The 13900-nt window shown below is 38.0% G+C and overlaps 1 protein-coding gene across 1 annotated transcript in view; it reads right to left on the reverse strand.

Moving 5' to 3' along the window:
• The window catches only part of MRPL13 (mitochondrial ribosomal protein L13), a 28039-nt gene that overhangs the window by 3260 nt on the left and 10879 nt on the right, over window positions 1–13900 (reverse strand). The window contains exons 5-6 of the mRNA XM_033058314.1: window positions 10218–10304; window positions 9780–9901 (exon numbers count right to left, since the gene is read on the reverse strand). Coding sequence (XP_032914205.1) covers window positions 9780–9901; window positions 10218–10304 — 209 coding nt within the window. The remainder of the gene's footprint in view (window positions 1–9779; window positions 9902–10217; window positions 10305–13900) is intronic.

The following is a 13900-nucleotide window of genomic DNA, read 5'->3' on the forward strand; positions in this document are numbered from 1 at the left end:
AGACACTCAAAACCAATCTGGATGAATTCTTGTGTAACCTGCTCTAGGGGACCCTGCCTTGGCAGAGGGCTTGGACTGGATGATCTCCAGAGGTCCCTTCACACCCTCACAATTCTGTGGTTCTGTAAATTCTCCCAATTTTTATCCATACTCACAGCTATCAGAAAAGAAATAGAGCTGATGAAAAATGCCAACAATCCACACCCACTAAAACTTACAGAACAGATAAACCTGCACATATGTCCAGCTCCTAGGATCAGCTTTTGTGATGGAAAACAAAAGGGTCTTAAGTGGTCCCCACTGTAACTGGAAGGGAGCTTCCCAAAACTCAGCAGAATTAAAGTATTTTATGTAAGTGTTGTCTTTTGATACAGAGGCCAGCCCTACACTGTGCAGTGCTGAAAAAAATCAATAGCTTGTGAGAGTTTTCCCATTTACAGGTAAACAGTAACTTCTTTGCTTTGTACCCCACTTCATGAAAGAAGACTGAGGTCAAAATAAACCCCCAGAACATGAAGAAGTCCTGCCTTTCTTCATGGACTTTAGAGATGACTGGAAGAGGCTTGTGTCCTTGGGCTAAAGCTTGCCATTGTAAATTCTCTCTTCAGTGCCTCTGCAGATTTCACAGTTACAGTTATGTTTGAAAAGCACTGCAGAGTGTAGAGCTGGCATCTGTATCATTAATACTGAAATTTGGTGAACATACATGTGCTTCTCTAGCAACTCCAACCAACTCCAGCATACACTGCTTTGTGCAACTGCATAAAACTAATTAATCTAGGCCAGTTCTCTGATTCTCCATTCTGTTGCAGAATGGAGAGGCAGGAAAAGTGATGGATGATTCTTAAAACCAAGCCTTATTGCCAGAAAAATGCTCACGAAGGTATGACCTCATCCTCTGAACATCTCAGATGGCAAACAGAAACTAACAGCACAAAAAGACCTACTTGCATATTTGCAACTATGATGGGACCCCCCACTTCACAGAATATTCAATATCCTTTTTCAGTGTGATGTGAAATATCCCCTTCCAGGGTATTTTTCCTGGGAGAAAGGACAGGACAGAGACCCTCTGCAATAGTTAAATGTATTCAACTCTCAACTCCTGGAGTGAATATTTATTTCAATCAACTCTGAAGAGATTTGCTGCACAGCTCCATCTTTATTAAATTCTTGTCAGCACATTCCAGCAATGATGTTTCCCTTTGCCTAGCAATGTTTTGTGGAGGTAAAACAGCCTCAGAAAAAATAAAATAAAGGGGGGGGGGGGCGTGTTTTACTCTATGGAGGCCAAATCTAAGTTATCACTAGTGTGTGCTAGACTGCAACTAACTTGATTTCAAAAATACATAGGACAACTTCACCATTTTATTTATTTCTAACAAACAAGCTAAAAACCTTGTAGCATCTTACAGCAGACAGGTTAGCATTAATAACCTCAAAGAAATAATAAAGGTAAGGCTGTAGAGTAATATATGACACTGTCTATTCTATATGTACAGCAGTTATTTTACAATCCAGACAGTATTTTAAAACATATTTTCTCTCTTCATTTTTAATGACTCAAAATACTTCTTCAAATATTTTAATCCATATGACTTTGTTTCTTAGAATTTCTAAATGCACTAGGATTAGCTATAACAATATAATTTGTAGTCAACATTGCCCTTCCTTCTTCTAGAAGAAGTGACACACCTCCCTAGTTTCTTCTACCCCATCCTGCTGATAAAGAGCATTTGATAAGATGATCTTATCTTCTTTCAAGCTCGAAAAACCCAGATAGCCATCTCTCCACAAACAATCCCTACTCACACTGCTTTGCTGCTACATTGCATTGTCTGAGACTTTTCAAAACAAGTTTTATGAAGTCAAATCCTATGGAATTGTTACAGTCATTTGCAGGCCTGCATTAAGGATTGCTGATGGTTTCAAACCTGCCTCTGCTGAGGAGTAAGACAGTCAGTGCTGCACAAGAAATGACCTGTCAATACCTGCTCTTCACTCAGCAATGCACACCTGGTGTGGAAGCTCTGTCTCAAATTGCAATTTTCTCCTGTGGGCAATCATCTCACCATTGGAGCACCTGACCCAGAGAGCTGGAGTTCCCTGGAATTTCTGCACTCTCAGCTGCAGTAACAAGGAGTGTTCAGAAAGGATTTGTATCAGCACTGGACAAGGTCGGTGCCTTAAGGCTAACTAATGTCACAGGCTAGTACAGTGACTGAGATCAGAGCAGTGGTACAAGAGCCAAATTTGAGAGTAGAGGCTTAGAATTCTGTTAAGATTTTACTGTTTCCATGAATGAAAGCACTCCAGATGCATAAAAACAACCTTAAAATTAATAACCATCCTGTAGGAAAGGCACATCCATCTCTTCCATTCACAGTCTGTACAACACTTTCTATTACCTGAAAAATTTAATGTCTGGTAGGATTCCCATTTGCACAGGTTATTCATAAAAAAACCCAAAAACCCAAAAAAACCCCCCAAAACCCCAAGAAAGTATTGCTCTTAACTCAGTTATCAAAACTGTTTTTAGAGTAACTCACCCCAAAGGATTTTAGGTCTGTGGCTGCTAGGTTAGCTTTTTATCCAGCAGCCTTTTTTTTTCCCCTTCCCCAAAAGGCTGAAGCAGTCTTCAGTCATGACTGTGTAGTTTTACAGAAGCTCTCCATGACTTTCTTACACAAGTTTCAAGAATTTTAAGAAACAACAAGGATAAAATTTCTCCAAACTTGACTGAAAAACTAGAACACACAAAGAAATAATTGGTATTAAAGTACTTCTAACATACCCCTAATTTTTTAAGTATTTAATAAGTGATATCCACTAGCTTATAAAGGTCTAATTTAGGGGAGTTTATAAACAACAGATGACAGACTGCGGAAAACCAAGGAATGAAAAGATTTTGTGGACTGATCATGTCACTTAGTAACCAGTCCTCAGCCACTCTTTGATCCCATTACTCTGTGCTGGCAGGCACACTCTATCTGTATTACTGTGATGCTCCTCTCCATAATTCTGGAAATCACATCACAGGAATGTGGAATTACTGCTAACTGATGATAGTTGTCTGCTTACACAGAATGGTTCCATGGCTCATCTTTCCTATCTACTTATTAAGGGCAATAGGTGTCTTTTAGACTTTTCTTTTAACAAAAGGCTCCAAATAATTTGGTTTTGTCCAAAATTAGCTCACAATACATACAACATGAAATTTGTTGTTTATCTGGCACGCATTTTAAGATTATTTTCTGAATGAACAATGAAACTTGGAGTATTTAAGATTTTTATAGAAAAACTTCAACACAGAGAGAAAATTTACTGTAAATTCTGAAACAAGAGGAATATATGGATTTGGCAAGTTGTGCCAAAGTCAATAGCTATTAGGAACAAGGACTATAGCTAAAGGGGATTTCTAAACACATTTCATCTTTTTCACTGACCACACTAGTAAATCCAAACCCAAGGATGAGATACTGTTGTAATTCCTTGTAAAACCAAATCATGTGGTTACACTCAAACATCAACACTTTGGTGCTGTGGGGAAGAAGAATCATTCTTCTACTCAAAGTGTACCAATTATCCCATGGTAGCTCTGTGCCTCTGGTAAAATAATCAGTGAAATAGCTAATGATATTTCAATTATCATTACATTTCCAATTCACACTGTGGCCTATTCTAAACCCTCAATTCCTCTGCTTGGGGCACAGGAACTGTTTCCATGTTGGTGGTCATGCAGACTGTTGTCTTGCCTAAAAAGTACTTCTCCAAGTGAAACTCATTTTGCTTGGAGAACAAACCACAGTAACAGGAGCTGCATTTTGTAACAAGAGTAAGAAAAGTTGATACTGCTATGACAGTACAGCAATAGTGACTAATCCTCTTCTGCAGAAACAAAATTTAAGATGTGTATTTTGTGATCCTCAGATGCAGCTTGTTTGCTTTTTTCTATATAAAACTAGCACTTGTAGTTTTTAAAAAGTGTCCTTAGATCAAGTTATCTGATATACATTTAGGTACTCTTAGTGAAATGAAGCATGGCTTATTAAAATTTAAAATAAAGTGGTTAAAACCCTGTTCTGTAAAAACAAATTAAGCAAATAGATCTAAGCTTTTTAAAAACTTACTGTGATTCCTTGATTTTGAACTTGCTTATATGAATACAGTCTGGAAAAATATTTAAGTTAAATCAAAGGATTATATATGTAAGCTTCATCTTGTTAAGATGTTGCTTTTTGAAAATAGAAGGTCTCTCTTTTAGTGATATATTTTGCCAAAAATTGTAGGACTGTATGCAGTGTAGCACTGTATACTTGGCTTTGGACAAAGAATTACGTTATTCTTCAAATAAACAGAGAACTGGGTGAAGGAATGGTGAAATACTTTCCAGACTTACTGTCAGCCACAAGACTAAAAAAAAGAAATCTAGTAATTTATAAAAGAGTGATTAAAAATTAATCTAATTTCATGTGGGCAAACAGTTCAACAGTATCATATACAACCATTCTCCTATTCCTTTTAAAATTTCCATTCATTTTAGTTTCATGAGATAAACAGGTTCTAAGGGAAGGGGAAAGTAGCTTTGGAACTTTCTTTCTGAGAGCCTTTTCAGAAAGTTCAAGTAAAAGAGCCCAGTTACCCATTTATTATCTCTTACCTTCAACTCCTGTTTTAGAAACAACCTAAGCTGCCCCCAGGTAAAGGGTAAGAGAATTGGTAGCACTGATCTGTTTTAGACATGCCAGAGAAAAGCCAGTAATTGAATTCAATAGGTTAAACAATCTGAGCACCAATGTGCTGGATTTTTAAGATGATTGAGTTACTGACCCTTGTTGATTAGTGTCCAGTTGCTGCCTGTGGCAAAAACCTAATGTAGAGGAGAGCAATTTTCTTCTTAAGTATCTGTGTGGCTTTTTGTCCACAGGAATTTAGATCCAGCTCTAATAGTTTGAAATGTGAGACTTGGTTACCTCCAAATCTCCTGTTAAATGAAACGCTACACAAAATCCTGAGACATTTTATGCCCTTACTATTAAAAAAAATGTTACCAGCGATAGTTCCTAGATTTGATTGGGGATTAATGATCTCCAGTTGGTTCATGTAATTTCTACCAAGAGGCAAAAAAGCCACAGAAAATGAACTGCCAGAGGGATTCCTCAAAGAGTACATTGGAACAGAACTGGGCTGTATTGGCAGGATAGCTTTTTCCTGGTTTATACAGTTTGTTTTTTAGGAAGAAGTAAGACTGGCTTCAGTCTTTTACAGAAGTTTGTGTTGGCCAAGCCTTCTCTCAACACTGCTGCATGCTAGCCCTGCTTTGTGAGAGATCAGCACTCAAGTTGGAGGGGCAGTACTTAGCCCAACATAAAAACCAAATATTACCAAGTGAGGCATAACATAAAACACAATACAAATCCCAAGAGGCTGCAGACACACTCTGCAAGTGAACAGGAACTAAGGAAAAAACTGGAGAAATTTAATTTGGTAGCAAATTTTTAAAGGTTAATGAATAAATTTGAGATGGTCCTTATAAAAATAGCTCAAGACTTCACCATCGTTGGAAATGGCTTTGTGGTTTTCCCTCTGCTCTTCTCAAGGCAACTAGAGTACAAAAAATTTTTCCTTTATTTTACCTTGTATTTCATTGTAGGGAGAAAAAAAACCATTTTATAAACTAGGTAAAAACTGCAAGTTATAATTTGTAACAGCACATCACTGGAAATACTCCAAATGCAATTTCTCTATGTGATATAATGTGAAGTGTCTTTTGGTGTTGGCTCCTCATGAAGTTATCTGAAGAAATTAACACACAAAAAACCTAACAAACCCTGTTAACATCTTGCATGTATAAAAGCACTGTTTATAACATAATTTAAGCCACATAACCAGGATATCTCTGGCTTCTTCTTCTCTTTGGTTACTACATTCCAGAAATAATTGGTGTAACTAAAAATAGAAACTTGTACTAGAAATTGCAGAATTGTGCAACATAAGTTCTGCTGCAGTTCTAAGAAAACAAGCAGAAAAGGAAGCAGTGGCCGAGAGGACTTCTTAACCCAAAAGCTTTTCTGTTTACCAGTGCCCACAAATTTGTTTGCTGGGAACATCACAGGTGGTTTCAGGTTGCCTGAGCCTGGCAAGGCAGGCTTTAAGGACACAAAACTGGGGAGGAACTGGAAGTGGCACAGAATATGTAAGAGAATTATCAGAGCCATCTGCAGTTCATGGCAGCCAATATGCTTGTGTTTCATCACCTACTAACTTTTCTGTCTGAGAACATTGTGATTTTCTGCTTTCAAAGCCACAGAGTGTTGCTGACGAACTTCCAGGAATCTGTGTGCCATGGCACGGGGATGACACGCAGCGTCAGTACTGGAACCCTACCAAACCCACTGCCTGGCTGGAGCAAAATCACAGCTTCAGACCAGGCTCTGCAACCCCCTGCCACAAAGCATACAGATGGGGGCAGGAATCAGGAAAGTTACTCAGAAATGTAAACATTAAGAAGGTGTTTGGTTTTCAAAAACCAAATTGCAGAGTTTACAATATATCAAGTTTTAAAAACTTCCAAAGTGTAGAAGAACTTGTTACCCCAAGGACAAGCAAGCAGCTGTCTGGCCCAAGGGGAGCTCCTAGGAGTGCTGGCAGCGGACCAGGCACTCAGTCTGCACAGCAGCACCAGCCTGAGCACACTGCGCAATCAGACAGCTCTGCTTTCTTAAGGGAAACTCCCAGGAATGCATCCATCTCACTGGAACAACACAGGGCTGCTGTTCCATATATCTGGTAACATTCTTATTCAAATACTTCTTGAAATACAATTTCCTGCCTTTAAAACTGTCTCAAAACATATATATACCCAGACAGTTAAACAAATTTCAAATGGTATATAACAGGAAAATTTGCCCATGAATCTGATGTATCCTTGCTTTTATGGAACAGAATTGTTTGCTTAGTCATATGTGACTGGTGAATTCTGTGATGATTTCTGTTTAAAACTCATTTAAAAGACATAAAATCTGAAATTTCAAACACACTTGAAATAAAGGTTTCATTCACAGCACAAAATCAAACTCTGTGAAAGGAACTAGTTTTTGATCTTTTTCACCTTGAAATAGGTCTGGAACAGACATAATTTACTTTCCTGTATCGACATGGTTTTCCATCCCACTTACTTCAGACCTCTCCATGGAGGATCTAACTAAGAACCTTTGCACAAGTTGGGAAGACAGTTGTCTCAGATTAGGAATAAAAGGAAAGAATGCTTGAAGAAAGCTTATAGGAATATCTTAGGAATATTCTAACTTTTAATTCTCCACTTTCATGGAACAGGATTCCTCTTGATGTCCTGTCATGGTGGAATGAGGGGTGATGGGAAGGCTTGCCACTCTGAAAACCAATTTGCTGGGTTTCCACACCTGTGCTTTCCTCAAAAACTATTTCTCTATTTTAGTGCCCCACTTGTGTACTGTGTCTTTCTCTGTGGTGGATCAGTCTCCAGCTACCAGCAAAACAGCCTTTAAAGAACTCTCCATAGCAAGACATTTTAACACAAAACTTAGCCAAAATGTCCAAGAACATCATTAGCAGCACTGAGCAAGTTCTTCACATTTTAAATGAAAATTTGCATTATTATTTCCAATTAAAGAGAAAATGGTATTTTCCTCCTGATATAATAAACTCAGCTATTTACATTCATTCCCTATTACCTATCTTACGTCTGGTTTATATACAGTAAGGTACATTTCTTAATATACAGTAAGGTACATTTCTTAATATAGTTTTATATAATTTTGTACCAAATTTGCTCAGTTCTTTATCTTTTATTTCCCAACTAAGCCCTCCTCCCTCACTTGCCCTGAAATCAGAATGCCACAGAATCAAAATACACTTTCTCCTTCAGACATGAAAAACATTATTATTTTTCCAACTACTTCATACTGGAAACTCTTCCCAAGATAAAAACTGCTAAAAAGTGAGCTGAATGTTAAATTAAATCTTATCTGACACCAAAAATGGTCTGGTTGCAGGTGAGGCCAAGAAGCCCTGCAATTAGCAGAGAGACGGAAGATAACCATCCTCATTCTTATCCCTCTGCTAGATCTTACCAGTTCCTGAGAGCAGAAAAGCAGGTGGGACCAAAGTCCAACACAGCAAAGATTAGGTATGTATCCAGGCCTTTAAATGGGCTCTAGATGGAGTAGTTGGCTGAAATGAAACTTCTGCCCCAGTCTCTACACTCAGAGCACTAAAATTCTCCCAAACTCTCATTTGTTTTTCCCTACTCCAGAGCCCACTAGCTCCACTTCTCTCTAGCATTCTCTCACTCCTTTTAGACCCAGTATTCTGCTCCTTTAAGGCCCACCTGTTCCCTGTTTTTTGTCACCATAACACCCACTTGAGCTCCCCAGCTCTCCCACAGGAGAAGCACTATGATCCTCTGAGTTGAAAGCCACCCAGTCTGCTACAGGATTTCTAAGGCAGTTACACTCCCCAGCCCCCATAACTGGCAAGCAGTAAAAAGACTGTATACAGAGAGCAGTTACCAGCAATCATTCCACACGAGACTGCAGAAGACAGAAATATAAAAAAAGGGGATGCTTATTTTCTCTGTGCTTTGAATTCCTCCAGAAGGAATGGTTCCAAGAAATTACGGGAGGGAATTCTAACTGCAGTAGTGCTCTTACCTGAAGATTTCCCCCAAGGTTAATATGCTGACATGAAGATATTACCAAACTTAGTTTGACAGCAATTACTAAATTAGATGTTTATATCATTATTATTACTATTATTATCTGCCACACACACCTGCAAGTCAACACAATTAAGGTGACCCAGTCCTAAGGAGATGAACTCAACCAAGACTATGGCTGTGTGTGGGGGCAAAGAAATGCATTTTAAAAGCTCTGTCAGCACAACACTATTTCCTTTGACAATACAGATACTCCCAGTTAGTTAGCTAAAACAAAGTGCCAGCTCCTCATTCAAGCTAAATTATTGTGGAGAACCTTTATCAGTTTTAATACTAAACACAGTTACAGAAGACTACAGCATACCATACAACAGGACAGGCTTATCAGCTTTACTGTAATGTACTGCAGAATTCTAGTCAATGGTGCAGCATCTAAACTTCTTCAGCACTAATCCACTGAAATCTCATAGAAACCAGGAGGTCTCAGGAATTCCAGCTTCATTCAGTAGTGAGGATAAAAGCAAATACAGCAATTTTTATCACTGACATAGATTCAAAGTCATCAAAACCAACCTCCCTGTTTCAGAGCAGAAGAGGGCATAATGTATTTGCTGGATTCTGTTTCCTTTAACAGAGCCTGTAACACAGACGTGCCCCCATTACACAGAACAGATGTACAGACTTATTTCAGCATTATCTAAGGTGAGGAGCCTAAGTAGAAGTGATTTTTAATAATCTTTTGAAAGTTTACAGGCCTGAGTGGCATTTCCTTTGGCTATGGCTACCAGCTATGCATTATAGAGCACATGTAAGTCAAATCAGGCAATGAAGATTTTTACTCTATTCATTTTGATGAAGCAGAGAGTTGGAAACATGATTTTAAGTAAAGCTTGTCGCATTAAAAAAAAAAACAGAAATAGAAAATTTTAGCAACCATTGTTCTTCATTTTAATGACTTTCTCTCTCCAAAAAAAAAAAAAGACATAAAGAGAAGAATGGCTACTTTTTTCTTACTAATAATGTGGGAGCCTATATAATGCATATTCAGCCAATGTGTGCTCTTAAAGAAATCTAAGATACTTACGGAGTCCAAACCTTCGGAAAGGCAGCAATTTCTTCTGGTGTATACTCATCTAACCTCCTGGGGACTGCACGTGGCTGAGGAATCTCCTGCAGAAGGTTCTTCTCTATATCTTCTGGAATAACCTGACACAGATGAGATTAGTCTTAACTATCTGATTGTTTAACAAACAACACCCCTGCCCACAAAGCCAGACCAAAATTTTCAATAGTACTGCATTCTTCATGGTAAGTGTTTGATCTAAATACATCAATGTCATATGTCTTGAATTTCACAGTTCTGTGAAATAATATGGAAAGCACACAAGTACATATATATATTAAAAAAAGCAGTTTGATTTTTGTTTTAATTTACTTGATTATGACATGAATGCTATTGCTAACAGTCCCTCTTCACCACTGTATAACACAAGGATAAAAATGTAACCGCATGACTACTCACATCCTCGGGGAACAGATGTAGCCTCTGCATCAGAGTTCTTCTCTGAAGGTTCTTTGGAAGCATTCTATAAACAGCCAGTTTAACAATCTGAGGAAAGATAACAGTAACAAATAATCAGGGAGCTAACTCATAACATGACAGGTTAACTGTGTTTCCCTCTGTCTACTCCCTTAATCATTGAAGCTCTTAGTCATCTTCCAGGCTAAAGAATTCTGGAACCACATTCAGAAGGTGCTCTAGACTTAAATTTAAAAAAAAGAAACACTCCTTGTCATAAAAACACTTCTTTTAAGAACCATGAAGAAAATTTCAGCTTAGAAAGTTAAGAGCTATATTTAGCACTGTGGATGAGTGCATATGATCATTCAACTTCAAAGAACTGAGAAGCTTGTGGTAACTCTATATTATATTGCACATTTACATACACACATTGTTTAGGGAAAAAAAGTGCTCTAATAAATTTCCCAAGGGCTCTCAGCATCTAGTTTAACAGTGTAATTTGCTGTGTTTAAAACAGTATTGCAGTAAAGGTTTTGTACCTTAAGCAAAGCCGACATACCAAAACAGTGCATTATGAACTAATATTTATATTTATAACATATTCCCTTGCTATTAGTTCCAGATGAACAATCTCACTTCTAAGCATCAGGAACGAATAGAATTTGTATATCTAGATGATGTTCACTGTAAAGTAAACATTTCACAGGATTTTCTCTTGGGCTCTAGTAAAAGATGCCTTTTATTTAAATACAAAACACATTGTTATGGACTTCATCCAGAAGGGGAACATTTGTAAATGCAAAACAACGCACAAAACTGTTTGAGGCAAAAAAGGTTTCATAAATGACAGCAAAGCACTTAGAGCTAGACCTACGTGCAATTTTGTAAGTAAAATGTTTGCTCCAGGACACCTGGATATAAACTAGCTCCAAATCAGAAACTACCCAGCCATGCTTAGTTCAACATCAAGCTCCAGCCAACAAACCACACTGAAATGCAGGGCACTAAGCACAAACAAATCTTGCAGGCACCTGGATATTTTCCAAAGTGTATTGAGGAAAATGGCTTCTTTTTATAAAATTACCTAAAGGAATTCAATTGAAATTTTAGATACAATCACCAAGTTCCCAGGTATAACCACATTTTGAGGTGTTATGCAGCCAGTACCATAAATCTGTGAATACAATAAATCAAGATGACAGGAGAAATACATCAGGTCATGCAGATTAATACAGAGTTTTGATACTTTCTCCAATAAAAATTAGTAAGCATGTATTAAAAACAAAAAATGAAAATTAATCTTTTTAGGTATCAAAACTATGCATGCTTGTAGAGCAAACCATAATTTATTTAGATCAGTATACTATGAGCTTAGACAAGGACAAGGCAGAGACAGAAAATGAACCTTCACTGATTTGCTTCACTGAATACTAAAAATCAAGTGAGATACCGTAACAATGAAAGAAAATATACAGATTATTAACAGCAGTTCCTCTGAACAGCTCTTTTATCATTAACAATTTTAATTTCATATGCTTATTTTCCTTTCTATTTTCCTTTCTTATTTTCCTTTCCTTATTGCCAATGAAAGATCAAAATGCATGAGATCTAAATGAACAAATCCTAAGACTTCGTAACACATGACTGTGGGCATTTTTTTCTTATCTAAAAATTACTTTAAACTTCAGGTTGTGTTAGAACACAGTGTTGATTTCTTAGACTAAAACACTGTACATACACATGATCCAACATATGACCTCTGACCTAGAGATACAAAGAGCTAGTTTTTTAATGATTTCAGTACTATGAAAAAATACTTTAAAATACTTTAATAAACATTATGTTAAATATTTGATTTCTTCAAGCAACCAATGTTCATGTTTGATTTTTGATCTTCCTCTGCAGCATGTGGCAGAGACATCTGCTGAAACAAACCAGTGAGGTAGAGCAGCTGGTCTATTTTGGTTGTAGATACTTCTGATTAGTGACTCCGAATTTTTTATCTACATTACAAAAAGAACAGTTCAGCAGTAAAAAAGGTGCCAGTTAAATCACTCTGTAAAGAATGACTGATTTATATACTCAAGTTAACAATGAAGAAATATTTCCAGTGTTGTGTACAGTCACTGCAGTACTGACAACCTCAGGTTCCAGCAAACTACCATGAAAACAGGACTTGAAGAATGATAATGAATGATCACAGACAATTGTATATTCAGTAACAGTTTCTGCAGGTAAGTATCCTAAGGGCAGTAAGCATAATCCAAGGTATGCTAGTACATTACTATTCTCTATGATGTTTAAGAACTCATTTGCCTTTCCATGCCCCCTCAGACATGCACGAAGTTCATAACCACAAAATCTGGAACAGAGAAATCAATTCACATGAAGCACAAACCATTTTTTACTGCCAGGCAAACCACAGTACCACAGAATGGTTTGGTTGGAATGGACCTTTTAGGGTCATCCCATCCAATCCCCTGCAATGAGCAGGGAAAACTTCCACTAGACCAGACTGCTCAAAGCCTCACCCACACTGGCCTTGAACACTTTCAGGAATGGGGCATCCACAACTTCTCTGGGGTATCTGTTTCAGTCTCACCACCCTCACATTAAAAAAAATCTCTTTTATTTCCAATTTATATCTCTTCAGTTTACACACATCACTCCTTGTCCTGTCACTACAGGCCCTGACAAAAGGTCTGTCCCCATCTTTTCTGTAAGCCCCCTTTATATACTTGAAAGGCCACAATAAGCTGACCCTCTTTCCTCTCTAGGCTGAACAACTCCAACTTTCTCAACCTCTCCTCATAGGAGGGGAGTTCCATCCCTCTGATGATTTTTGTGGTCGTGCTCTGGACCTGCTCCAACACGTCCATGCCTTTCCTGTGCTGGGGGCCCCAGAGCTGGACACGGTGCTCCAGGTGGGGCCTCACCAGAGTGGAGGGGGAGAATCACCTCCCTCACCCTGCTGGCCATGCTGCTTTGAAAGCAGCCCAGGATTCTGATTTACTGCAAGGTCATTAGTCCAACTGCAGAACAGAAGGCTAAACAGGGAGCCAGGACACAGAAGGTAGTGCTGGAAAAATTCCTTCATTGTAACTTCCGCCTCAAAGACTCTTCTACAAGCCAAAATAAATCCAAACCCAGCTACTGGAGAGACCAAGTTTATATCCATCTTCTTGCCCACAATTCTGCCTACAGCCACAACTTCACCTTCAGTGGTGTGGCGTCAAGTCAAAGAAGCCAGTAAAGCACAGGCTTAAGTGAAGTTGTACAGACTGCTTTTGCACCTTGAGTAAGGTTGTGCAAAGAAAAGGCAGATCCAACCAGCAATACTTGCAGGGTGTTAAGCAAATCAGGGCTGTTCTGTTACCTGACTATGCTGGAGTTTTACTAAAAATAGACCAACCCTAAATAAAAAAAGTATGGATTAGCAAATCTGCTACTGAGTTCGCGTGAAACCCAAACCCAGATTCAACGCTCCCTGAAAACATACATCAGAACATGTTGTTTCTTTCAGGAATTAACAATAAAACCCTCTTTTTTACATGCTTGTAATGCTAATAAAAGACAAACCTTATTGCTTTCTATGTCATTATGCTTACTTTGAGTGATTAAAATAGCAAGAGTTTAATTTTACATGAAAGTTAGAAAAGCTAGTGATTTCTGTGAGATTACAG

The sequence above is a fragment of the Catharus ustulatus genome, chromosome 1, assembly GCF_009819885.2.
Source record: "Catharus ustulatus isolate bCatUst1 chromosome 1, bCatUst1.pri.v2, whole genome shotgun sequence".
Taxonomy (NCBI): domain Eukaryota; kingdom Metazoa; phylum Chordata; class Aves; order Passeriformes; family Turdidae; genus Catharus; species Catharus ustulatus.